Here is a 26,192-nt window from a genome sequence, read left to right on the forward strand (position 1 = left end):
GCGCGGGGCCGGAGGGAGCTGGGCGGGGTAGGGTGGGGCCCGCTTTCGACCACGCCCCTCGCCTAGGACTGGCGCCGCAGCGCTGAGCCCCGAGGTCCTTAGGTTCCCGGTCCCAGTACTTCCTGGGCTTCGGTCTTTCTCTCTTTGCCTACGTTCTGCCTCCATCGCTCAGTTCCTTTCCATTTAGACTTTCCTTCTACCTCGCTTTTTCATTTTCTCAGAACTTAATTATCTGTCCCATAAAGTGATCTGCTGTCGTGCTCTACTGGACCTACTCAGTTTTATTCGTATTCTTCCGTCGGTTTTTGTTTGGTTGGTTTTGTTTTGTCATTGGCTGAGATCCTTCCCTTAGCTAAGTGCTGTAATTTAATGTCCTCCCTAATTATTCCAATCCTAAGGGAAGTAAAAGCTGGCAACGTATCTTAATAGAGTGAAGACCTAGAAATTAGAAAGTACGAATTCAAGTCCTCGCTCTAGTATTTGCTAGCTGTTGACTTCCAAGAAATTCCTTTACTTTTATCATCATTTTAATCATTTATAAAATAGGTTAATCATGTCCCACTTTCCTAGGTGTAATATCTGAAAAATAAGTATATAAATGTCCCTTAAAAATTCTGTAAAAGGAAGGAAATCGTCGAAAAGAGAAACATGTACAGCCCTGCACCTCCACCCCACCCAGCCCCAAACCATCTTTCTTTTCAGAGAGGAGACCTGCTACAGAGGTGTCTAAAAAGGAAGGGAAGGACAGGTTCCCTGAGAGGCGTATCAGCAAGGCCTGTGGTTGGGGTAAGGTTGTACATCATCCAACAACCTGATCCTTTTTGGAGGTGCCTTTTTGAATGAAGGAGATAAGGAGCCAGGCCCAGCGGTCAGTACCTGCAGTCCCAGCTACCCAGGAGGCTGAGACAAGAGGACTGACTGAACCCAGGCATTCAGAACCAACCTGGACAACGTACCAAAACTTTGTTTTGTTTTGTTTTTTGGTACCAGGGATCAAACTCGGGTCCTTGCACTTGCAAAGCAGGCGCTGGAACCACTGAGCTAGATCCCTGACCCCCAAAACTTTGTTTTATTTTTTTTTTAAAAAGCATGAGAATGGAAAAGATAGATGTATGGTTTTACTATTCATTCATTTAACATTTATAGTGTGGTATAAACCAGGCACTGGTCAAGTATCTAGGATTGTTTGTACAAACCAAACACCCCACCAAACCTGTTCCTGCCATCAAAGAGTTAGCAGCCTAGTACAGATTCAAAATACTAAGACCTAAGACCTGTCATTTGACTCTAGTTCAAATGCTGGCTTAGCCATCTTGTGGCAGTGTAAACTTGGGCACATTTTTAAATCTTTATGTCATGTAATGGAGGTAATACTAATAGTATCTAATTTATGGGATTTTGTGAGGACTAACAAGATTATTCATATAAGTTGTTTAACAAAATGCATACCATATCACTTAATTATCTTATAGATATTGCTATTTATTATCAAAAACAGAATCAAAGCACTGCAAGAACACACTATGGAGTATGGAGTGATTCATTCAAACACGTTTACAGTGAAGGTATTATTTCAAGGATAAGAATAAACAACTTTAAGTTATTAGAAATAAGTGGTCCTGAAATTAAAGGCTTGGATTTTAAATGTAGCTTTGCAGGGTTTTTTAGTTATGTGATCATAGCAAAGATATCCAACCTCTCTTTTGTGGTGCTATACGCTTTCATGAAATTGTTTTGAGATTGAGCTAATAAAGCTGAAATACTTAGAAGAGTGCCAGGCACAATGGAATGTTAGCTGTTACTATTAATTCACTAGTCAGAAAAGGATGTTTTAAGTGATTTATTTATTTATTTTGGTACTGGGGATCGAACCCGGGTCCTTACGCTTGCGAGGCAGGAAGTGGAACCACTGAACTAAATCCCTGGCCCATGTGATTTTATTTTTATTGTTTCTCGGGATAGAACCTGGGAACTCTGGCATGATAGGCAAATATTTGACCCCTGAGCTATGTCCCAGGCCTGAAAAGAATATTCTAGACTGTAGTCTGATGGAACACAATGATGAAAATGAACACAAGTGTGAAATCTATTATAGATGACAGGTGGCCTACTGTGGTTAGAACAACACATAGATTGCTTTTCAAAATAATAAATATTAGCCGGGTGTGGTGGCGCACGCCTGTAATCCCAACACTTGGGAGGCTGAGGCAGGAGAATCGCTGGGAGTTCAAGACCAGCCTGGGCTACACAGTGAGTTCCAGGTCAGACTCAACTACATAGTGAGACCCTGTCTCAAAAAATAAAAAAAAACAAAAACAAAAACAAAATAAATATTAAAGAACTTCACAAGTTAATAGCTACAACTTTTCATTGTGAAAAATAACAATAATTTCAGTTCCTTTTTCTGAATTGAGAAAATACATAATACCAAAAATTAGCATAAATACAGTAGTGCTTTTAAGTTAATTTACATGTTCATTAATTTCTAGTTAACTATCAAAATATAATTTTTTAAAAACAAAAGCATGGCTGGGGCTGGGGATTTAGCTCAATGATGCCACCACCTGCCTCACAAGCTCAAGGTCCTGAGTTAGATCCCAGGGAACCCCCACACACACACAAAAAAAGCATGACTGTCACACAAATATATAAGGAATAAGTACCAAAGATTTATTAACTCACATTAATGCAGGACCAACAAGACAGGGTATAAAACGGTTCACTCATGAATAGGACTTAATCTGTTCCAAATGTTCATTATTTATAGAGTTATGTTTTTAATGCTCTTAAAATTATACATTGCTGGACTGTATAAAAAGAAGAAGAAAAGAAAGAAAAACAAGAATAGAAATTCGAGTTTAGGATTCGTATGTATTTAGTGACAGCTAAAGTCAAGAACAAGAATATTTTTTTAACAAGAATATTCTTGACCACAGTGCATGCAATTGCCAAGGAAAGACAAAGGAAGATTAAAATAAAATTTATATTATTTAAGAGATTTTATCATTTTAATCAAATTGGAGAAAATAGGATGGCTAAATTCAGTTTAATAGTTTTTTGGTACCAGGAATCAAACTCAGGACCTTGCACTTGTAAGGCAGGCATGGTGCCACTGACCTAAATCCTCCGCCCTGTTTAAGTTTAATGTTTAATATTAAACATTCAGTGGATGTTTTGCTACAAATAAACACAGATGCCAGTAGAATGAAATGCCTGACTTTAAGTTTTCCATATAGAAAGTTAAAAGATGATGATTAGAGGGTAAAAGAAAAAGGGTGAGATAATTTCTGCCAGGTTCTTAACTTTTATTATTTATTCTTCATAAAACAATTCAAAAAATAATAAAAATTGTAAAAAGAAAAACAATTCAGCAAGGGAGTGTGATCTTATTCCGTTTTTCATATGAGGCCCAAGGCACAGAGTACTTACTTAACTAACTTGTCCAAGCCACTTAGTGGCAGAGCCAGGATTTCACCCAGCAGTTTAAATTTAGAGGCTCTATTTTTAACCATGTATGTCATGGAGATGTAAAGATTAATTTGGTTAACATATGTAAAGCTGTTAGAACAATTTACACTCAATAAACGTTATTAATCTTTATTGTCTTAAATCGCCCAGGACCGTCATTTTGTTTTAGAGTGCGGATTCCGACTCCAAATGCATTCTCTTACTATTATGAAACATGGGCTATAAAAGGAAAACTAGACAGGCACCAAATTCCAGGAATCCGAATGGAGAGTGCGCATGTCAGAGGTCAACAAGCCCTTTTGAGGTAAGACACATACACTAAGTCCTGAAAATCAAGTGGCAGGGAAAGAAGGAAGTGTAAATGTGAGTTTAAAAGCAAAGACGTTGACAAAACAATACATATATAATTCATGATGGTTGGATCCCACAGTCGGATGTGTAGTACCAAGGAATGAGGCCAGAGAGACTTCATATCCAATTCCACGCTGCGAATGGTTTTGCATTTCAAGTCATTGTATGGACAAGATATACACAGCGGGTCGGCCACTGGTGTTACACGTGCAGGAGCGAATTAATCTGAGGAGTCAGGAAACTACAAAGTGGACGAAAAAGCACTTCGCTGTTTCTACTCCTGACGAATCTCGTCATAACCTAAACAAGTTAGCATTAAAACAGGGATGCTTGCTGACAAGCGGAGCCGCTGAACAGCGCCTGGCTCCCGGCGTCCTCTGTTGCCAGGGTAACCGGAAACGCGCTCTATCGCTCCGCCCAGCAAACCATAGAGAAGCGGAAGGCGCTTGAGCAGAAAAGCTCGGAAGGAAAAGGGACTGTTGCTTGGTGTGTTTCGCGCTAGAATGACCACGTTAGTGCTGGATAACGGAGCCTACAACGCTAAAATCGGTTACAGCCACGAAAATGTCTCGTAAGTGTTCGATTTATTCAGGGGACAAAGCATGTGTACCTAGAAGTTCTGATTGCAACGTTTTCTCTCCGGACATAAATCTGCAAACGCTCTCACAGGGCCCTAACCCGAGCCTTAAGGATTTTCTAGTTGGAGTCCCGTTGGGGTTGCGATGCTTTGGAATGGAATTGACTTTGGTTTAGTTTGGGCTGTGCGCTCCGGAAGTGGGGTGTGTAATTCATTTTCTGGGAGAATATGCTTTTAGTGATGCATTTATTCCCAGGAAAGGACGCATCAACAAAGTTCATGAACCTGCAGAAGTTGGGCGACATTTTGGGTGTATGTGTATTTTCTGGGTACGTGATTATAAGTTTCACTGGATCTTTAAAGTGTTCGATGACCCACAAAATCAAAAAGCTATCGACTAAGGGTATAGAGACTTTGCAGGCTCTAGCCTAATGGCTGGCCTGGTTGACAAAGTCATTTAATTACTGTACTGAAATGTACTCGTTAGATGAATATTCATAAAATTTATGTTTGAATAAGCATTTTTTTTTTTTTTTGCGTCTGGGAATCACATGTAGGGCCTCACATGTGCTAGGTGAGTGCTCTATCACTGAGCTGCACCCAGCCCTCATTTCTTTTGAATTTAAACTGAATAAAAATATAAATTTGTAGTCTTCTGGAAAACATTTTGACAGTGTAAATCATTGCTAATAGTCTTTGACCGAAACTTTGTTATCGCTTATGGAATCTTCTAGAGGTACTTGATTAAGTACAAGGATGCTCTGTATTATTTATAGACACTGTGTACAGTTAAAAAATAGCAAGCAAATAATAGGAAATTGGCTACATGCATTCTAATGCAACGATGACAGCGCAGCTTCCTTATTTCCTTTGTGTGTGGGGGGGTGTGAACCGGGGGAACCCAGGGCTTAGTGCTTTAACAAGTGCTCAGCTAGCTTGATATCTCTGGATCTCCTCCACCCGCTGAGTCTGTCTTTGTCTCTCTCTCTTCATTTAAGAAACAAGGTTTCACTATGTTGCCCAGGCTGACCTTAAACTGCAGGCGTAGGGGACCTTCCTGTGACAGTTTTCTGAGTACCTGAGAGTACAGGGACATGTCACTGCACTCTATGAAGCTTCTTAAAATTCTATTCTTAAAGAATACTTAAATATGTAGGGAAAATGATTTGTAGTGTAATAAGTGAAATAAGCAGACGCAAAACATTTTTACAAAGTACTCCCAATGTGATGGTGTGTGTCTGTACGCGTACCTACGTGTGCGTATCATGACTCTGATTTGACTTTCTTTGTAAAGTGTAAGTTCGTGATGGGCTACAATAATTAAAAGTAGTTCTGGCTGGGGATTTAGCTCAGTGGCAACTGTGTCCTGCCTAGCAAGCACAAGGTCCTGAGTTCAAACTTCGGTACCGGGGAGAAAAAATAAATAAATAAAATTAGTTCCTACTTCTATGTATTTTGGCACCCTTAAAAAAAAAAGCAGTGGCAAACTTTTTTTGAAAAAGTAAAAGTGAAGGATGAGGGAGAAACTGGCTCTGCAGAGCGAGCCTGGAAAGAAGGACAAAGCAAGAGAAAAGTATATCCCGAGGAAAGCCACTGTGGCCAGCATCCTTTTGACTGAATGAAAATCTTTTGCTGTATGGAACCCTAATGTAAGGCCAGAGTTTTGACCTGGTGAATCCATGACCTGAATGGCATTAAGAATTTCTACATTAAAGCCAAAAACATTAGGACCTTTATCAAAACCTGGCTGTCATCTATGCAGTAGCAGAGTCAATACGCACATCTAAGGATTTCTTGAAGATTATTTGAGAAGGATAAAGAATCCATTATAGAACCAGTTAAATATTAGAATCTTGGGCCGGGCTTTTAGCTCAGTGGTGCCACTGCCAGCCTCCAAAGCGAAAGGTCCGGAGTTCTATCCCTGGTAGCAAAAAAGAAAAAAAAAATTAGAATCTTTTTTTTTTTTTTGAAAGGAATTTTTAAATTATTTGAAGACAGAGTGAGCAACACTGGTTTTGGAAGTACTTATCTTTTGGCCCCGAGGGTGGTGGTAAAGTGAAGATACTTTTAAGAACTAAATATTTACAGGATGTTCTGTTTGTTTGTTCTAGGGTTATTCCTAATTGTCAGTTCAGGTCAAAAACAGCTCGTCTTAAAACATTTACTGCTAACCAGATAGATGAAATAAAAGACCCTTCAGGACTCTTTTACATCCTTCCTTTTCAAAAGGTAATCCAATTTGTGTCATGTCTAGCATTATAAATCTAAATTTAAATGTATATTTTAATTGTACATATAAGACTGCATATGTATGAAAATATTTCTGGATTTCTGAGCAAAGTCAATTTAAATTTTAACTAAGATCTATTTAAAACCATAAATTAAAATGAAATTGTCTTGGTAAAAATAAATGGCCATTATTTAGGTACTGATTATGAATACTGAATTTTACTTATGGTAAATCTATGTAGGTGGTATGACACACACTAATTTAAGACAAAGGTATAGGGAATGCTTTTTCTATATATTGGTGTGTTGCTGACTTTTTTTTGTGGGGGCTACCAGGGATTGAACTTGGGACCTTGCGCTTGCAATGCAGGTGCTGGAACCACTGAGCTAAGTCCGCAGCCCCATGACATTTTCATTGTTAATTTGTAATTTTTGAACTTTTTTAAAATTTTTGAACTTTTATAGGGACAAAAATACCAGTATAATTGGTTTGAAATTCATATGGCATTAGACCAAAAATTACATTCGAAATGGGCATAAAGAACATTAGATGTAAGCATTAGACATAAAAAACTAGAATGGTTTGGAATCAATTAATATTAATCTGAATTTGTTTTTATTGAGTTTATTGGTACTTTTTAAGTGTACAGTACAGTTACATTCATCATTGGGATGTTGTACCTTTACATGACAGATCTGGGTTCTCATTTTTCCCCATACCCCTGCCCACCCTTTACCCCTTCAATATTAATCTGACTTTTAAGAATTGTTTAAATATTCGTGATAATTAAGTTTATTAAAGTTTTTTAGGGCTACTTGGTGAATTGGGATGTTCAACGACAAGTTTGGGATTACCTTTTTGGAAAAGAAATGTATCAGGTAAATTGGTATATATTGAAATTCTTTTTCTGTGTCTAAATCAAGTGAAATATTAGAATTTCTATTTTAAGACAGCAGTATGTTTTCAGTACAGTCATTTAACTTTGCCTACCTTTGAGTTTCCAAATGAGTAGTATTTCCATGTTAAAGAAGAAATTGGAGCGAGTCTATATGAAACTCAAGATTAAAATTTAACTGTAGATTTCTACTTCTTTTTTTCTGATGTTGGGGTTTGAGCCCAAGGCCTTCCACCTGCTAGGTGAGTGCTCTACCACTGAGCTACATCTGCAGCCCAAGATTTCTACTGTTATTAGACAGATTTGCTGTACCATTTTCTTTTTCACAATATCTTTTCCTACATATCTAAATGTGTTTAGATATTACAAGAAAAATTTGTGCTTTTAATGGCTATCGTGTAAGTATAGATATACTGAGAGAATATTAAAGTTTTAATACTTTTTGAGAGTATTTGGGAGAACTCTACTCCAGCTGCCCAAGATGCCAAAAAGAAAAGCCTAAGGAGAAGACACCCCCGGCCACTGCTGTCATGAGAAGTGGGAGGCAAAAAGGGGTTCAATCCCACATTTGAGAAAAGGCCTTTTTTTTTTGGTCTTATGAGACAGGGTCTCACTGTGCAGTTGAGGTTGGCCTTAAACTCACCGCATACCCCAGGCTGGCCTCAAACTCAGGGCAATCCTCCTGCCTCAGCCTCCTGAGTGCCAAGATCACAGATGTGCACCAGCACACCTGGCAAAGCTTCATAATTTTGGCATTGAACTGGACATCCAGCACAAAAGAAGCTTTGTCTGCTTTGTCAGTTGGCCCCACTACCTCTCTGCGGTGGCAAAAGCCTATGTTCCGCAAGAGGCTGAAAGTCCCTCCGACAACTAAATGATTCACCCAGGCCTTGGACTGCTACGGCTGCATAAGCTGGTTTACAAGTTCGGATCAGAAACAAAGGTGGTGGGGCACTCAGGAGGCTGAGGCAGCAGGATCACCAAGTTCAAGGCCAGCCTGAACGACATAGTAAGACCATGCCTCAGAAAGAAAGAAGGAAAAGAAACAAAGGGAGAGAAGCAGCGGACTGCTGGCTGGGGCCGAGAATAAGCTGTGGCTATGGGAATGTACCCCTGGGGACCACCTGTCCGCTGAGCAGGGGTCGGTAGTGTCACCCCCTTGGTGGAGAACAGGAAGGCTCAGCTGGTAGAGACTGTGCAGGACATGGGTCCTGGGATGCTCTCTGTCTTCCTGCCAGCGTTACGATGGGGACTTGGGGCCGTGTCGTGGGGAGGTTAGCCTGGGGAGCCTGGTTCACCAGCCGACCAGCTGCTTCACACGAGTCCTCTCGGAAGATGGACGCGTGCCTGAGCTGGCAGGAGCCACCGAGACCGGTTGCAAAGGAGAATGCCGGGAGGCAGTGTCCTGGCTCCAACCTCTGTGGCTTACACTGCCAAGCTGCAGCAGGTGGGGATCCGGGCCCTGGCCCTGAATTTGGTGAAGTGGATGCTGTGGAGTGTTCTGTATGTAGAAATTGTCCAAAAACCGTATCTGGAAGCTTCTTACCATTTTTCCATTTTTAAAAATAAAATAACAGTGGCTCTGGTTATATCATTTGTTACTTTTGCATGAAGATTTTTAACAAGTTGGCAGTTCCATTTTATTGATGCTGCCAGAGAGGTAGGATTGCATAATAGTTGAGCGTACAGATTCTGGGGTGCTTTTTTTTTCTGTGGGGTTTTTTTTTGTTTGTTTGTTTCTGTGGGTTTTTTGTTTGTTTTGTGTGTATGTGAGAGAGTTAGGGATTTTACCAGGGGGCACTGAGCTGCATCTCCAGACCTTTTTGTCTTTTTTTTTTTAATACATGGTTTTGCTAAGTTCCTCAGTCTGGCCTTGAGCTTCTCCACCCTCCTGTTTCCTCTGCCTGAATAGCTGAGACTATAGGTGTGCACCACTGTGCCCAGCAGTACATAGATTCTGTGTTTAGACTCCCTGGGTTCAAATCCTAGCTATACCCCTAAGTAGCTTCCTCAACTTTTCTATGCCTCAGTTTGCTCATACATTCAATGGGGATAATCATCAGGATTATTGTGAGGTTTAAATAATTTTTTATCTGTGTAAGACTTGTTGATGGTAGTCCCTACAAATTATGAAACTTTGGGGGATTTTTTTCCTTAGGTTGATTTTTTAGATACCAATATTATTATCACAGAACCGTATTTTAACTTCACTTCAATTCAAGAATCAATGAATGAAATTCTATTTGAAGAATACCAGTTTCAAGCAGTATTAAGAGTAAATGGTAAGTTAAAGTTTGCACTGAAATTACATTATATGCATATGAATGCAATTTTTAAAAAATCTTAAAATCTTGAACACTAGGTGAAATTCTTTAGGTCTAAAGGAGATAAAACAGAGAATTTAAAAACTAGATGGACCTTTAGAAATTCTATAATCAGACCCTCTCGCTTTGACTTTTTATTAATGTAGTTCTCCTAAGTGAAGTAATTAAACATATATCTATAATACATCTGAAAGATGAGCCTGAGCTAGTTATCGTTTCTGTCATTCAGGAGTCTGCTGTTGTCTTTTTGTTTTGCTGTTGTTTTTTGAGACAGGGTCTCACTGTGCAGTTCAGACTGGCCTTGAACTCACTATGCAGCCAGGCTGGACTTGAACTCGTGGCAATCCTGCTGCCTCTGCTCCCAAGTGCTAGGATTACAGGCCATGTGCCACCACGTCCGGTTTGGGTTTGCCATTATTACTAACGTTTCAAATAATATTAATAGCTTTGGTTGCCCAAATGAGGGAAAGATAATCGTAAAATTGAGAAACAAGTTTGTTAAAGGCTAGGATTGCATTACCTGAGTGTCCAATAAAAGTCTTTCAGTAATTTGCTCGCAGGATTCATGCCTGTACAAGAACAGTGTACTGCAGTGGTTAAGAGCATAATCTGCAGGAGTGTCATCGGCCGTGGTGATTTTCCTCCCTGGGGCCATCTGGAGACATCTGCAGTTGTTACACTTGGGCGAGTAGCGATTATCAATGTTGCTACACCTCTGATCTACAGGAAAGCCCTCTGAAAGGAGTTACTGACCCAAAATGTTAGTGGTCCCAAGTTGAGAGAGGTCCCTGCTTTGAAGTCACACTGTCCACATTCAAATCCGCGTTCTGCTACTTCCTAGTTGTGTGACTGGGGCACATGGTTTGTCTTCCCTGTGCCTCAGGTTCCTCATCTGTAAAATGGTATTGCTGTGAACCTGAAAGTGTGAACCACACTACTCCTTATCCAGAGTTTAGAATAGAGCCTGACACGTAAATGCTCGGTGACACTTACCTGCTATGGTAATAATTGTTAAAAGCCATGAAATTGACCTTTCAAAACTGATTGCATCCCAGCATCCTGCAAGTCTGAGGCAGGAAGATCACAGGTTTGAGCCCAGCCTGAGCAATTTGGTGAGAACTTGTCTCAAATAAAAAATTTTAAAAAGGTCAAGCATGTGACTCAGCGTGAAGGCCCTGAGCTCCGTCTCCAGTGCTAAGAGAACAAAACAACTAATTATGGATTTTTCTTTTGATATTTACCACATAGGTGTGAATTGTAGAAGTTTAAAACATTATAAAGATCTTGTGACAGCTAATGAATATTATAATCAATTAACATTTTCTTACAATTAATGGGAACTTTCTGCTTGCCTTAGTTTTCTTTATTGCTTTAAATGGTCTACTTTTTTTTTTTTTTTTTTTTTTTTTTTTTTTTTTTTTTTTTTTTTTGTGGTACCAGGATTCTTGTGCTTGCGAGGCAAGCAATGGCACCACTGAACTAAATCCCCTGCCCTATACTTTTATTTAAAATGTTTTCTCTCCTTTTTTTTGATAGCTGGGGCTCTCAGTGCACATCGGTATTTCCGAGATAATCCTTCTGAACTGTGCTGTATTATTGTAGACAGTGGATATTCTTTTACACATATAGTTCCTTACTGTAGAAGTAAAAAGAAAAAAGAAGCCATTATTCGGTGAGTTACATTTAATTTTTTTTTTCTTGTTTCATGTTATTTCTTAGGATGAAATGTATGATAACTGAACCAAAGTTGAATTCTCCTCTTTCAGGATAAATGTGGGAGGGAAACTGTTAACCAACCATCTAAAGGAGATCATCTCATACAGGTAGTACTTGCTCTTGATTCTTTGGGAGGATGGTGTGCGAGGAATGAACTTTGTAAAGTAATTTAAAAAAATTTTTATACTTTTAGTTGTAACTATGCACAGCAATTCTTTCTTTTTTTTTTTTTGGTTTTTTTTTTTGAGACAGGGTCTCACTGTGTAGTTGAGACTGACCTGGAACTCACTGTGTACTCAGACTGGTCTCGAACTCACAGCGATCCTCCTGCCTCAGCCTCCGGAGTGCCAGATTACATGCCACCACACCCGGCAGCAATTCTTTATTATTGCTTAAAAATACATAAATACTGGGGCTGGGGATTTAGCTCAGCAGTTCGGTGGCTTGCCTTGCAAGCGCAAGGACCTGATTTCAATCCCCAGTACCAAAAAAAAAAAAAAAAAAACAAAAACTAGCGATGTTTCAATTACAAAACTATATGCAATAGAAAAGGGTAACAAAAATCCATATGAAGAAAAAGAATCTAAAAGGAAAAATAGATCTCCTGTTCTACACCAAGTATTTGAATTATATCTATTTTTATGGTTTTAACTTTTCTAAGCCTTACTATGATATTTCTCTTTCTTGATTAACCAATATTGGTAATCCACTATTTTTAAATTCTTTAGATGAGGCATTTGGTGCACTTAGCTATCTCCCAACTTTCTCCAGCATCCTGAATTACCTTGAGTTTCATTTGGGCAACTACTTTTAGTTTCATTGTGTATAAAGATTTAAGTAGTTTTTGTTGTTGTTGCTGTTGTTTGAGACAGTGTCTTATCTTGCTGGGTTGCCCAGGCTGGCCTTGAACTCATGGCATTTCTCCAGCCTCGGCCTCATGGGTGCTGGGTTTATAGGCCTGTGCCACCACGCCTGACTTTAAACAGCATTTTTAAATCTCAGAATGGTAAGAAACTGTTGGTATCTCTTTGTTACCCTGTATATTCTATGAGAAAATAAGTAAATCTACATTTCCTTTTACAGGCCTTTTAAAAAATAGCTTTTCAGATATATATTCAACATACCATACAATGCACATATATATTTCACATATCAAAAAATTTCACTCATGTAAAGTATATGGTTTCAATGGCTTTAATATGCACAGCCATCACTACAATGAATTATATAATTTTTTTAGTTTTTTTTTTTTTCGAGACAGGGTCTCACTGTGTAGCCCAGGCTGGCCTCGAACTCACGGTGAACCTCCTGCCTCAGCCTCTTGAGTGAGGGGATTACAGGTGTGTGCCACCACATCCAGCACCACAATCAGTTTTAGAACATTTTCTTTAAAAACGTGGCCACTGCCCTTGGCCCACACCCCCAGTTCCCATCCCCTCCGGTCTTAGGACTTTTTTCCTCATACAGCTGGGTGGAACCCAGGGCCTCGGACATGCTAGGCAAGTGCTATACCTCTGAGCTACATCCCTAACCACTCCCCTTTATTTATTTTGTATTTTTTGGTACCAGGGATCAAACTCAGGACCTTGTGCTTGCCAGGCAGATGTAGCACCACTGAGCTAAATCCCTGGCCCCCTAAATTTTTATTTTGAAACGGTAGCTCCTTAAGTTTTCCCAGCTGGCCCAAATTTGTGAGCCTTCAGCCTCAGCCTTCCAAGTAGCTGGGATTATTGGTATGTGGTCCGCACCAGCTTACTCTTAGTACTTTTTGTTTCACATCTTTTTTTTAATTAATGCATACTGGTTATACACGTTGATGGGTTTCATTTTATCAGATTCATACATATACATAACATTTCGATCATTTCAGCCCGCCTTGCCTCCCTGCCCTCTCGTTTCACACTGGAGGGTTTCATCATGATATCTGATCAAGTCATCCCCCCAATACCTGGCTTTATACCCCTTCCTCTTACTCCTGTCTGCTTGTCTAGTACCAGTCTCCCTTCTGCTTGCACGGCAGCTTTTTTGGACTCTACATCTTATAACATGTCTTCCCTGGCTTACTTTGTTCACCGTGATCTCCAGATCCATCCATTTTTTTTTTCCCTAAATAATCCTCCATTGTGAATATACAGTACATTTTCTTTATCCATTCATCTGTTGATGGGCACCTATAGCCTTAGTACTCTTACAGTTTTTATTTTGAAATAATTATAGGCTCCGTGAGTTGTGAGAAAGGTACCACGGTGGGCACGCAGAGCCCTCTCCGTGATGATGTCACAAATTGTTTAAGTTGGTTTTTCTAGGCTAAAACCTGTGTTCGGGGTTAATTGAAGTGTTGGCACTTTGCAATAAATACATGGTTTTGGATCGCAGTTTGGGCACTCGGTCTCTAAAAGGTTCACCACCCTCATGTAGTCAAGAGTCTAGTGTACATCTGCATAACTGTAGTACCGCATAAAATAATGACATTTACATTGGTACAACACTGTTAACTAGACTGCAGATACTGTTCAGTTTTTACTGGTTTTCCCATGCGTTCATTTGAACATATTTCTGTGCCCTTTTATCCTACGTGTTGATTTGTATAATCACCACAATCAAGATATAGAACTGCACCTTCATAAAGGAATGCCTTTTATTACCCCTTTATATTTGCTCTGCAGTCTAATTCCTGTCTCCTAGCAACTACTAATCTGCTTTCCACGTCTCTATTTTTGTTATTTGAAGAATGTTACAGGACAGAATAATATAGCGTGCAACCTTTAGGGGAGGACTTTTTCATTAATCATAATGCTATACCATTTTTCTTCCTCCTCCGTTTTGCCTTTCTCCTCCTCCGCCTCCTTTTTCTCCTTCATTTTTGAGAGACTCTCTAGTCCAAGATGACCGTGAACTCTGGGTAGCCCACGCTGACCACCAACCTGCAGTCCTCTTGCCTGAGCCTACCAGGTGTTCGGATCATAGGCGTGTCCCATCGTGCCTGGCACTGTTTCTTTTTATAACACATATGTACTGTTTTTCAGAGCTCATAAATAGCATTTATAATGTGGTTATGTGGATGTTGTTCACTGTAGAACCAAATATATCTGGGCTCAGTTTAGGTAAGTTTGGCTATTCAATTCCCCACCTTTGTCAGATAAGAAGTAGCAAATAGAGAGGGAGAGGAGGTTCAGACCTGATATATATAAAAAGTACAACAAAGCTGAATGTGATGGCACACACTTGTAATCCCAGCACTCAGGAGGCTGAGAAAGGCACATTGCCGTGAGTTCGAGGCCAGCCTGGCTACACAGTGAGTTCAGGGCCAGCCTGAACTGCAAAGCGAGATCCTGTCTCAGAAAACCAAAAAATGAAGCAAATAAAAACTACAAGAAAATATTTAAGTGGTGCATACCTATAAGCACTCAGGAGGCTGAACCAGGAGATTCACACTTTGGTTTCTACCTGGGCAACTTATAAGACTCTGTCTCAGAAGCAAAAGGGCTGGGATGTAGCGCATCATAAAGACCTTGGGTTACATTCCCAGTACCACAAAAAAAAACAAAAAAAAAAAAAAAAAAAAAAAAAAAAAAAAAAAAATTAAAGTACTAAGCATAAAAACAGTGAAAAAATAACAAAGGATATGCACTCTTACACACAACTGTAAAAAACATTTTTTACTGAGGTAAAACATACAGAAAAGTATGGAAATCGTGAAAGTATAGCTCAATGAATTTTAAACAATGAACACACATGAAACCAAAGCAGAGTTCAAAGAGAACAAGACAAAGTCCTTAAAAAATATATGTGTGTGTGTGTGTGTGTGTGTGTGTGTGTGTATTTGCCAGGTGTGAAAGAAACACACCTGTAATCCCAGCACTTGAGAGGCTAAGGCAGGAGCATCGCTGTGAGTTCAAGGCCAGCCTGGACTACGTGGCAAGACCCTGACTTAAAAATAAATAAATATAAAACAAGCAAGCAAGCAGGCAGGCTGGGGCCTGGGTTCAATCCCTAGTACTGGCCCCTCCAAAAACAATTTTAAAACCTCTCTACTGTCAACAAAAATAAGTTTTACAAAACTATGTTTTGTAAACAAAACTAAGGTAAACAAACCTGAGAAGCAAGTTGAAACACTACATTGTGCTCATGGTTGGCTTTGGGTTAATATAGCAGAATAACTGACATATGAACTTGCTAAAGGAAGAGGTTGATTTTGGAGGCTTCAGTCCATGGTCACTGGGCCCTGCTGCTCTGGACTTTAGCAGCACAGTGCGTTACTGTGGAAGCCTGTGGAGGAGGAAGCCTGATTGCCTTCCTATTGCTGGGAAGCAAAGAGGAACCAGAGGGTCTGGCATCTCGGGGTCCCCATCCCACCATGCCTGCAGTCACCTGAGTTCCCCCAGGCCGTGCCTTCTAAAGGCACCAGCACTGCCTGGAAGCACCTGACTGAGGATCTGTCCTTTAGCATGTAGGCTTTTGGGGTTCAAGGCAAGCCCCAACAACATAGCAGGATTGTGTCTCAAAAAAAAAAAAAAAGAAGCCGGGCGTGGGGGCGCACTCCTGTAATCCCAGTACTGGGGAGGCTGAGGCAGGAGGATCGCTGTGAGTTCGAGACCAGCCTGGGCTACATAATGAGTTCCAGGTCAGTCTCAAATACATAGTGAGACCCTGTCTCAAAAAAACAAAACAAAAATAGAATATTTGAAAAAAAAAATCGGTTACCTCAAATGTTAATTGTAAGTTATTCTTTCCCATTTAAAATTTTATGTTTATTTCTGTTAGGCAGCTACATGTTATGGATGAAACACATGTTATTAATCAAGTGAAAGAAGATGTGTGCTATGTGTCTCAGGATTTTTACAGAGACATGGATATTGCAAAGTATGTATAAGGATGTAAAAATTGGAAAGCTGGGTTTTGGATGTGCTTCTTGTAATTAAAATATTTCATAAATCTCTTGTTTTATCTTACAGGTTAAAGGGAGAAGACAATACAGTAATGGTAGACTATGTTTTGCCTGACTTCAGTACAATTAAAAAGGGCTTTTGTAAGGTACTTTGAAATATCCTTGCCAGATGTGGTGGTGCACGCCTATAATCCTAGCACTCCGTGAACTGAAGTAGGAAGATTGCAAGTTTAAACCCAGCCTGGGCAATCTACCAAGACCCTGTCTCAAAATAAAAAATACAGAAAGAACTGGTGCGGTCCACTGCAAAAGTCCTGGGCTCCATCCCCAGTAATGAAGGGGAAAAAAAAAAAAAAACCAAACCCTGAATAATATATTTTCAAGCAACCACCTCAGTCAGATTTGAAAAGCATTTCATATCCCCTGGGATTGGCAAGGTCTTAAAATCATTGATGACTGCCTTTCTGGTGTCCATTTCTCCAGGCGCAAGTGTACAAATGTGATTAGTAAGCTTTTCACTAAATTATTCAGAAAAATCTGTTAGCCACATGATAGAACATGGGACAGATGTTGGAATATACAGAATCATTAAATCATTACCTATGCTATAATTAACTTTTCAGTTTACTTAAGAATTAGCATAAAACCTTGTTAGAAACTGTTTACTTTCCTGTTGTAAAAATTACTGACAGAGCTCACCATGGACTAAATTTTACTAAATGTTACCCAGGTTTGGTCCCATAAAATCGGGTTGTACTTGAAAAGGGCCGTATCTGCCACAGAGCACTTCCTGGCATGTGTGAGGCCCTGGTTCAATTCCCAGTACCACCAAAAGTGAAAGAAAAAGGACAAGGGCAAATTCCAGTGCACTCTCACAGTGCTGAAAAACAGCTTGTCTTGGATGTCAAAATAATTTCTTATCTTTCACCAGCTGAGATAAAGACAGATTTATGGGTAAATATGAAGTTTGCCCTGCTGGTTATTGGCTTACTAAAGCCTGGAAGTTAAAAATTTCTAGTCAGAAATGCGAGGAGACATTTGTAGTATCGTTTATTACACAATAGTTTAGAATACGGAGAAAGTGGAAATAGCCTGTACCAACAGAAGGAGAATAAGTGATTTTTGATAATATTTGTATGTGCATAAGCAGTAATGGAGATGATCATGGATAAATTCTAGAATCATTTAATAGGAAGCAAGTTTTGGAAAGCTGTGTATATTTTTAGTCTGTACAGAATAATTCATGTTTAGGAGTACATAAATATGAAGTAAAGTATAAGTAAAGAAAGTATAATAAATGTGAGAAGTCTAAGACCATATATGCGAATGATAAACACCAAATTTTTAAAAAAGGAATGTTAACTCATTTTTGAGAGTGCATTATGCTGGTTGATGCGTACATGGTTTAGATAATCATTTTTTTATTTTATGTTTTTTAAGATAATTATTTATTTTGCCCAGATGATAGAGGTGAAATAGCAATCGTAATTCAGCAAGGAAAATTGCTCTGAATATTTAGACAGCAAATCTTTATCTCATTAGACACATTTAATCATCTTCCTGTTTTATAGCTGATCCCAACTGTCCTATGGGCAGAGGCATTGGTGCTCTTCTGTACTGCGTTACTCAAAAGGCTGAGGCAGAAGGGTTGCAGGTTTGAGTCTAGCCGGGGATATTTAGTGAAATCCTGTCCTAAAATAAAATAGAAAGGGCTGGGAATGTAGCTCAGCGGTAAAGCACTTGCCTGGCATGAGGCCTTTGGTTAAACGCCCCATACCACAAAATAAAAATAAACAGTCTAGTGATATAAGACACCTTGTGGAGAATTAACACATCCTTAATTTACAGTGGCAATCAAAAAACAAAAAAGTGGCATACACCTTTTATTACAGCAATCAGGAGGCTGAGGCAAGGAGATCATGAGTTTGAGACCAACCTGGAGTGTACAATGAGTTCAAAGCCAGCCTGGACCACATAGTGAGATGCTGTTCAAAGGAAAAAAGTTTTAAATGCTTGTGGAAAAGTTGCAGCCTTGATTTTCTAGTGCTGACAGTAATAACAATAGAAATGAGGTCTCAGTCTCATTACTATTTACAACTGATAGAAATTCCAGTTTTATCCGTTATCAGAAAAAGCGTGTCTGCTAGAGTGTAATGCATCTGACTGACCTAAATTGGGAAAACCACCCTCATCATTAATGAGTACACTTTGCAGAGCCATTAGAACATAAAGTGGTCGGGCCAGGGATTTAGCTCAGTGGTTCTGCCACCTGCCTCGCAAGCACAAGGACCCAAGTTCAATCCCTGGTACCAAAAAATAAAACAGAACATAAAGCGGTCATTTCTGTACTGGTCCTAGAGGTGAATTTGTGAGGCCGTGTAGTCAGTGTGGCCTACGCTGACCAAAATAGCAACTCCCGGCCACCCTTGGGAAGTCCTTCATTCACCTGTGTCTACAAAAAAAAATTTTTTTTTCCCCTTTGGAATTAGGCTCTCAGAAACAAAAACTGCTTGTAGGACCAGATTATACATTAACAATTAGTGGCTTTAGTGCTGACATTTCACAAGGACATTGAGTCCCAGCTTTTTAGATGTTTGACCCTTCATGTGATGCTCGTCTGTGAATCAGGGCTGTAAACTAGAATACTGCGAAAGTTTTGTCATCCGAAGTCTCCAAGCCTGCATCAGTTTCAGGTTGGGTGTTGACAAAAATGAGTTATATCCCATAAATTTCAACCAATGGCAGTGTTAAATGAACTTGTAAATTTAAATGAAATATTTTCCTTTCTAAGAAGGAAGGATGCTCCTGTGCGCCTCCTGTGAAATAATAATGTTTTTGTTACTGCAGCTGTAGTTTAATTGGGTTAAAAGTGATTGATAGTTTTCCTTATCCCTAAAATTTCTAGAATTTTCAGGAAGTTTTTATTTAAAAACAGTATTTTGAGCATAGAATTTTCTAATGATGGAAATCTAGATGATTCACAACCAGGTTAAGAGTGGTAGTTTAGCGGAACGTTCTGTATGTGTTTTGGGTTGTTAGAAGAATGATGTTGGGCTGGGGACTTAGCCCAGTGGTTCCGCTGCCTGCCTCTCAAGAACAAGGTCCTGAGTTCGATCCCCAGTACCAGAAAGAAAAAAAAAAAGATCTTCAGCTAGTCATGTAACCTTCCTGAGCACAGCTGCGTTAATGAATGGAAAACTAAGCTGGGAGCAGTGGCACACACAGCTGTAATCCTGGCACTCAGGAGGCTGAGGTAGGATCATCAGGTGGAGGCCAGCCTGGGCTACCTGGTGAACATACATCCGTCCAAACACATACAACCAATGCTTGCCTTCCAGGGTTATGTGAGATCAACGGGCTGCTGTATGTAAAATGCCTATTGCAGTGAGCAGCATGTTGCTGGGACTCACGCCATCCCTTACTCAAGAGTTTATTGGATGCTGGTGGTGGTGTCCATGCCGATAATCTCAGCACTTAGGAGGCCAAGGCAGATCATTCTGACTTCAAAGTCGGCCCGAACTACATTGTAAGACCCTGTCTCAAGAGCAGAAGCCAAAGGATTTCTTGAATATCTGCTGTGACCAGGTACTGTGCCATGACAGGTAGATGCGAAGTGGTGACAGTACAGCGTGACAGCAGAGAACAGGAGAGGCTCTTTTCCTTGGAAGTCAGAAGGAAACCCATGAGAAGCTGAGATCTAGACAGCTAACTTGATATTAAGGAGCCAATAATTTGTAATGTGTTACCCTTTAATAACTGATATATCTTAAGTATTTTTATACTCTTTCTGGAGCTCCAGTCGAATATTTTTGTTTTTATTGAATTTTCATTTTATCTAAGGAAATCTGGAAGGCAACCAAGAGCACACAGGTGTAATGAATTCCCATGTGTGGTCTTGTCGCCATACTGGGTCTGAGAAGCTCCCTGAAGCTGAAATAAGGAACTTAATGGGACAAAATAAATTTTCAGGACCCGTCCGAGGCAGAAGAAGGGCTTATTACGGGCTTTAGGGCACACTCAGGAGCACAGTGTGGGCGCTCCGAAGTGAGACGCCTCAGGATTGTTATATTTCTATCAAGGATGGGGTATCTTTTGCTGTGGGAGGAAAGCTGCATCTGTAAGTCACAAAACAGTGACCAAAGCTGAAGCTAGAAGAGCTGAGGGTTCTTTGTAAAATTTGGGAGGGGCTGTATTGTGATGTGAGATTGTAGAAGGAGCTTTTTTACTTGTTTTTATTTTTCCTAAGCCTCTGAGGAACACAGCTCACAGGATGGGCTGGTTAGCAGAAAGTAAATAACAATGTGAATCGGCTTTGCTTCAAATTTGTATTTGCTATACTTAAGCTTTATACAGATTTGGCATTTTACAGTAAAGTCAGGGTCAAAGACGATATATTTGCTTAAGTAATTTGAAAACTGACACACACACACCCCACCCCTACAGGGCATTCAGCCCTGGGCCTTCGCAGGACTATCTCCTCAGCCCCACGGTCTCTCACTGAATCACTAAGCGGCCCAGGATAGGCTAAAATTTGAGATTCTCTTGCCTCAGCCTCCCAAAGTGCTGGGATTACAGGTGTGAGTTGTCATGCTCAGCTAAGAGGTAGGCTTTTTACACAAGGAAAAGAAACCCTAATGGGATAGAGGTACATGTCCAGTAAACATCTTAAGGGAATGAAAGGAGAGATGGGCTGTGGGTTTAGCTCAGCGGTGCTGCTGCCGGCCTCGTAAGCACAAAGACCCAAGTTCGATCCCTAGTACCAAAAAAAAAAAGGAAAGTAAATGGCGAAGGGCCAGAGATTTAGCTCACTGGCACCACACCTGCCTCACAAGCACAGGGTCCTGAGTTGCAATCTCCAAAACCAAAAAAAAAAAAAAAAAAAAAAAAAAAAAAAAAAACCAAAAAAAAATGGAAAAAAAAAAAAAAAAAAAAAAAAAAAAAAAAAAAAAAAAACAGCGACAGTAGATGCAGTATAGATACAGATACGTCCTTTGTTCTGTTGGAATCAGTATACCATTATAGATATACGTGAAGTTCCATCTTTTATGTTCTTTTCTTTTTAAAGTGGCTCCCGTAAAGCTACTAGGTTGTTTTGCAGGGAATTGCCAGTGAGAGTCAGCAACGTTATTGCTGTGTAGTCCTGGCAACAGGAGGGAAAGTCATATACTTCTAACTTGGGACTCTGGACACTCCCAAGAACGTAGCCAAGATGTTAGGACTACATCTTTCTGATGAGCATCAGTCATGTGAAATGGATAAGGTAACCTAACCTTCTCATCTCATTTTTCTTTAAGCCAAGGGAGGAGATGGTCTTGAGTGGAAAATACAAATCTGGGGAACAAATTCTCCGTCTGGCCAACGAGAGATTCGCCGTTCCAGAAATACTCTTTAACCCTTCGGACATAGGCATCCAAGAAATGGGAATTCCAGAGGCTGTTGTCTATTCCATTCAAAACTTACCTGAAGGTACATCCATTGTAGAAAAATGTTGAGGAATAAGGGTATTTTTTCAGAAATCGAGAGTTCATGGAACACTATTTCTCCTAAAAGATTGCAGGCGAATGGCATCTGTTATATTTGCAGATTCCCAATTCCATAATTCCCTTGAGTAACTCTTACTTGATTTGTCTTGGGTTATGAATTCTATTTTAAACTAAGGGCTGGGGATTTAGCTCAGTGGCACCGTGCCTGCCTCACAAACACAAGGTCCCAAGTTCAATCCCTGGTACCCCACCCCCCCAAAAAAAGAAAATGAAATTATTTTAAATTATCCCAAACTGTTTAAACATGAAGAAATCTCTTTCCATGAATATTCAGTTGTAATCAGTAATCATCTCAGAAAAGTTTTTTTTTTTTTTAAGACAGGATCTTGCTATGTAGTACAGGTTGGCCTTGGACTCAAGTTGTAACCAAGCCAGGTATAGTGGCACACACCTGTGATCCCAGCACTCAGGAGGCTGAGGCAGGAGGATCAGTGTGAATTCGAGGTGAGTCTGGGCTACATAGTGAGTTCAAGGCCAGCCTAAAAAGCATTGCAAGCCCCTGACTCAAAAAAAAAAAAAAATTTTTTTTAACCAAAATCTACAGAATAGAAATTTATAATTTGATGGTTTTCAGGTATTGATGGGAGTGGCTTATTACCTAATTGGACTAATATTCAGGATTAATTTTAATGAGATTGGTGTATGGTACTTCTTAGTGACTTCCATTTTCTCTTGAAGCATGATTTAAGTAAATATCCCAAATTTTATAGTACTTTAACATTTTGTCTTCTTGCTTCACAAGGAACAGTCTAGGCATTGAAGAAAACTTAACACATGTACGTGCTTTCCTCTCATTAAAAAAAAAAAAGAAAGAAAGTAGGGCCAGGGATTTAGTTCAGTGGATCCAGTGCCAGCCTTGGAAATGCAAGGTCCCCAGTTCGATCTCCAGTACCCACCCCCAAAATAAAGAAATTTTAAAAATAAATAAATAGAAATTTTACAAAGAAAGTCACATAAATGCTATCACAATAATTATTTCAAAACTATTCTCAATATTACCTTCATATTCTGTGTAAACCTGTGGTCACAACCTATACAACATTTTGTACTGTCCCGCGTGGGCGTTGGGTCGGAAATCTTCGGGGTTAATAGGAGGGGCTGTGTTGGTGGCCGGCGCCCCTTCGCTCCTGGTGGACTCCTGTGGGGGCTCTTCCTGGCTGACCTGGTGGTACTTCGTGGACCCAGCGTGTGATCTAATGAGTACTTACCCTTCGGGTCTTTGTTATAGACCGTTTTCTCACCATCAAAGCTAAGTGCTGAACAGTAACGGTACCTGTCTTAGGTAATGTGGAAATTGGGGCCTGCAAGTTTAGAACTATCATGGAAGACCTCTTCCCTCTCAGGGCAGCTTCTGACCTCAGCCCAGCGCGGCCTTTCTCCACCTCGGGGAAGCGGGAGTGCAGAGAGCAAAGGTCGGCACCTGCTGTGTGCGGCGCACATGCGCATATGAGCAGCCGCTCTTCCGGCCCTGGACTTGGCTGTTGCTTTACAGACCTGCCAGGTCCTGTTTCGCTGTTTAAGGTCTCTATTTGTGTAAACTGTAACCTCATCACAAATTTTAAAGTGGACCTAAAAACTGTTAGGTTGGTTTCCCAGCTAGGAATGGAAATCCACAATCCACTCTTACCGAAGCCCCCACCTGTCTCTCCGGAAAGATAAGTAACCGGATTTCCTAATGCTTCTTTTCCTTCCTTTTCTCTTTTAAAGAAATGCAGCCACATTTTTTTAAGAACATCGTTTTGACCGGCGGAAATTCCCTTTTCCCAGGATTTAGAGATCGGGTCTACTCAGAAGTTCGATGTCTTACTCCGACCGATTATGATGTTTCCGTTGTGTTGCCTGAGAAGTAAGTGTCGTTCACGTGGGGCTGAGACGTGGGCATCCTGCCGCGGACAGGGCGGTCTGTACGAAGACCTGAGTTGAAAGCTGCTGCCGCCCTGGGGGCAGGTTTATTTCACCTGCTGAGTTCTCGGTTTCCTTTCTCAAAAATGGAAGTGATAACCTTTATATGTTGTCGAATCAAATGGAATAAAGTGCAAAGCGCCAGCAGAAACGTTTTATACGTGATGAGTGCTCAGTTAACATTAGTCCCCTTCCAAGCCGGCGTGGTGGCGCATGCCTGTAATCCCAGCACTGGGGAGGCTGAGGCAGGAGGATCGCTGCAAGTTCGAGACCATCCTGGGCTACACAGTGAGTTTCAGGTCAGTCTCAACTACACAGTGAGACCCTGTCTCCAAAAACAAAAACCAAAACAAACAAACAAACAAAAAAAATTAGACCCTTTCCCCTGGGAGGCTGAGGCAGGAGGGTCACAAGTTTGAACCTAGCCTGAGCAACTTGATGGTTTAGTGAAAAAACCGTGTCTCAGAATAAAATGTATAAAAGGGACTAAGGCTGTATATAGTTCAGTGTGAAGGCCTTTGGATCAGTACACAGTACCAAGAAAAACTAAATTAGAGAGTTAGAGCCCCTTTATATCAGTCTTTGTTCCTAAAAGACTTTGATAGGCAAAGAAATCAAGTTTTTATCTATTTGGTTTATCTGAGGTGTCATTTTTTTGAGTTTTTATCAAAAAATAGAAATTTAGAAATTAAGCCATTAAGAGAAATTATGCGAATCCATAAATTGTTTTGGAATTTTTTAAAACTAAAAAGCCAGGCATGGTGGACAGGCCTGTAATCCCAGCACTCAGGAGCCGAGACATGAGTACCACTGAGAGTTCAAGGCCAGCCTGAGCTGCATTGCAGGACCTGTCTCACAAAACAAAATTTTAAATAGACCTGTGATGGCACAGGTCTGTCATCATGACACTGGGAAGCTGAGGCAGGAGGATGGAGCCCAGCCTAGGCAGCAATTTAGTAAGACCTTGTCTCGATAAAGTATATAAAAAAAAGGCACCACCCAGCCCACGTTCAGTGATTCATTTATTAAAGGCAACAAAGTATAGCAGCAAAAGCATAGACTAAAAATATTTTGATTTAAATCCCAGTCCAGACTAAATTGTAGTTCCCATTTAACCTCTCAAAACCTTTTTCACCTCTATAAAATGGGAGTTTTTAAAAGGGTGGGTTAGTAGCTGTATGTTGAGTTGCTGTGAGAATTCATCAAATGACATATCTTTGCCATAAACAGGATTTAGACTCACGATGTTGTTTTTCCTATTAGTCATCTTTTGATCTTCTCCTTGTATTTCTGTCTTTTCATTAGAAGTAGAAGGCACATAAATTGGGGGAGAAGAGAGAAAAATGTCATAGCCCCTGTGTATCTTCAACGCCTTTTCTTTAAGCTGGGTAAACCTTGCAACCTTTTAGTAATTACTGTCTCAGGCGTTTCGGTTGTTCATCTCTGTAAATTTTCCGTTGACTATTTCTGCGAGAGGATCTCAGTTCATTTATTTTCCCTTTGTTTTCAGCCCCATTACTTACGCCTGGGAAGGTGGGAGGTTGGTCTCAGAGAACGATGACTTTGAAGACATGGTGGTGACCAGAGAGGACTATGAGGAAAACGGACACAGCATCTGTGAAGAGAAATTTGACATTTAAGGTGCCTTTCTGAATGCAAGTCTTGATTGGCCGCAACGGAATAGTTTAATTTCAGCGTTTCTAACAGAAGGCTAAGGACCTGTGTTCCTTTTCCGCCTGAGATGAAGTCTTTGACCCGTGGCTGATGTTTCACAGGCTTCCTAGTATTATTCCAGGAAACCACAACTCGGCCTGTATCTCCGTTTAGGAGCCGCACCCACTTTGCAGTGCCTGGGCTGTCTTTGAGAGTAGGTTATTTTTCATTAGGAGATGAAAAGGAACGTAGTTTTAATTCCTCAGAGGGGAAGGCACAAATTTAACTCTCACTGGTCAGTGTTCTATAGAAGGTAGTTGTGAGACTTTGGCTAACTGGGCAAAGTGTTTATAGGCTTATTTGATTTTTCTGACTCTTAAAATAGTGTTGTATTTAAAAAATGTCATCTTAATGTACAGTAAAGTTGGAAAAACTAGTATGCCATGTGTATGTATAATGTTGACTTTTTCCGTACGGTAAGTTTGAAAGACTGGAGACTAAAGCCAGTTCACTGAAATTTTTTAGTCACTACTGTCTTCGCAGAAATGTACCATTGTATTTGTTTGTTTGTTTATAGTATTAGACATTGAACCCTGTGCCCTTGCACTGAGGTCCATCTCCAGCCCTTTAAAATTTTTGTTTGTT

The 26,192-nt window shown here is 40.2% G+C and overlaps 2 protein-coding genes across 4 annotated transcripts in view; one reads left to right on the top strand and one right to left on the bottom strand.

Moving 5' to 3' along the window:
- Uhrf1bp1l (UHRF1 binding protein 1 like) overlaps positions 1-165 on the bottom strand; it is a 90,953-nt gene extending 90,788 nt beyond the window's left edge. The window contains exon 1 of the mRNA XM_010631405.2: positions 3-165. Coding sequence (XP_010629707.2) covers positions 3-165 — 163 coding nt within the window. The remainder of the gene's footprint in view (positions 1-2) is intronic.
- A 4,077-nt stretch (positions 166-4,242) lies between these two features.
- Positions 4,243-26,192, top strand: Actr6 (actin related protein 6). 3 transcript variants are annotated; one of them, XM_010631389.3, is made up of 11 exons: positions 4,243-4,390; positions 6,508-6,625; positions 7,436-7,504; positions 9,680-9,803; positions 11,382-11,517; positions 11,612-11,668; positions 16,326-16,424; positions 16,517-16,595; positions 21,744-21,915; positions 23,700-23,838; positions 25,405-26,192. In XM_010631389.3, exons 1-11 carry the CDS (start codon positions 4,323-4,325, stop codon positions 25,532-25,534), a joined length of 1,191 nt encoding a protein of 396 aa, XP_010629691.1. In that variant the 5' UTR covers positions 4,243-4,322; the 3' UTR covers positions 25,535-26,192. The 3 variants fall into 3 exon arrangements, with proteins under 3 accessions (XP_010629691.1, XP_033619748.1, XP_033619747.1); XM_033763856.1 differs by lacking the exon at positions 4,243-4,390 and having other exon boundaries at positions 6,548-6,625; positions 7,428-7,504; XM_033763857.1 differs by lacking the exons at positions 6,508-6,625; positions 7,436-7,504; positions 9,680-9,803 and having other exon boundaries at positions 4,333-4,390.

This window comes from Fukomys damarensis, unplaced genomic scaffold (assembly GCF_012274545.1).
Source record: "Fukomys damarensis isolate Sample0158 unplaced genomic scaffold, DMR_v1.0_HiC HiC_scaffold_15, whole genome shotgun sequence".
Taxonomy (NCBI): domain Eukaryota; kingdom Metazoa; phylum Chordata; class Mammalia; order Rodentia; family Bathyergidae; genus Fukomys; species Fukomys damarensis.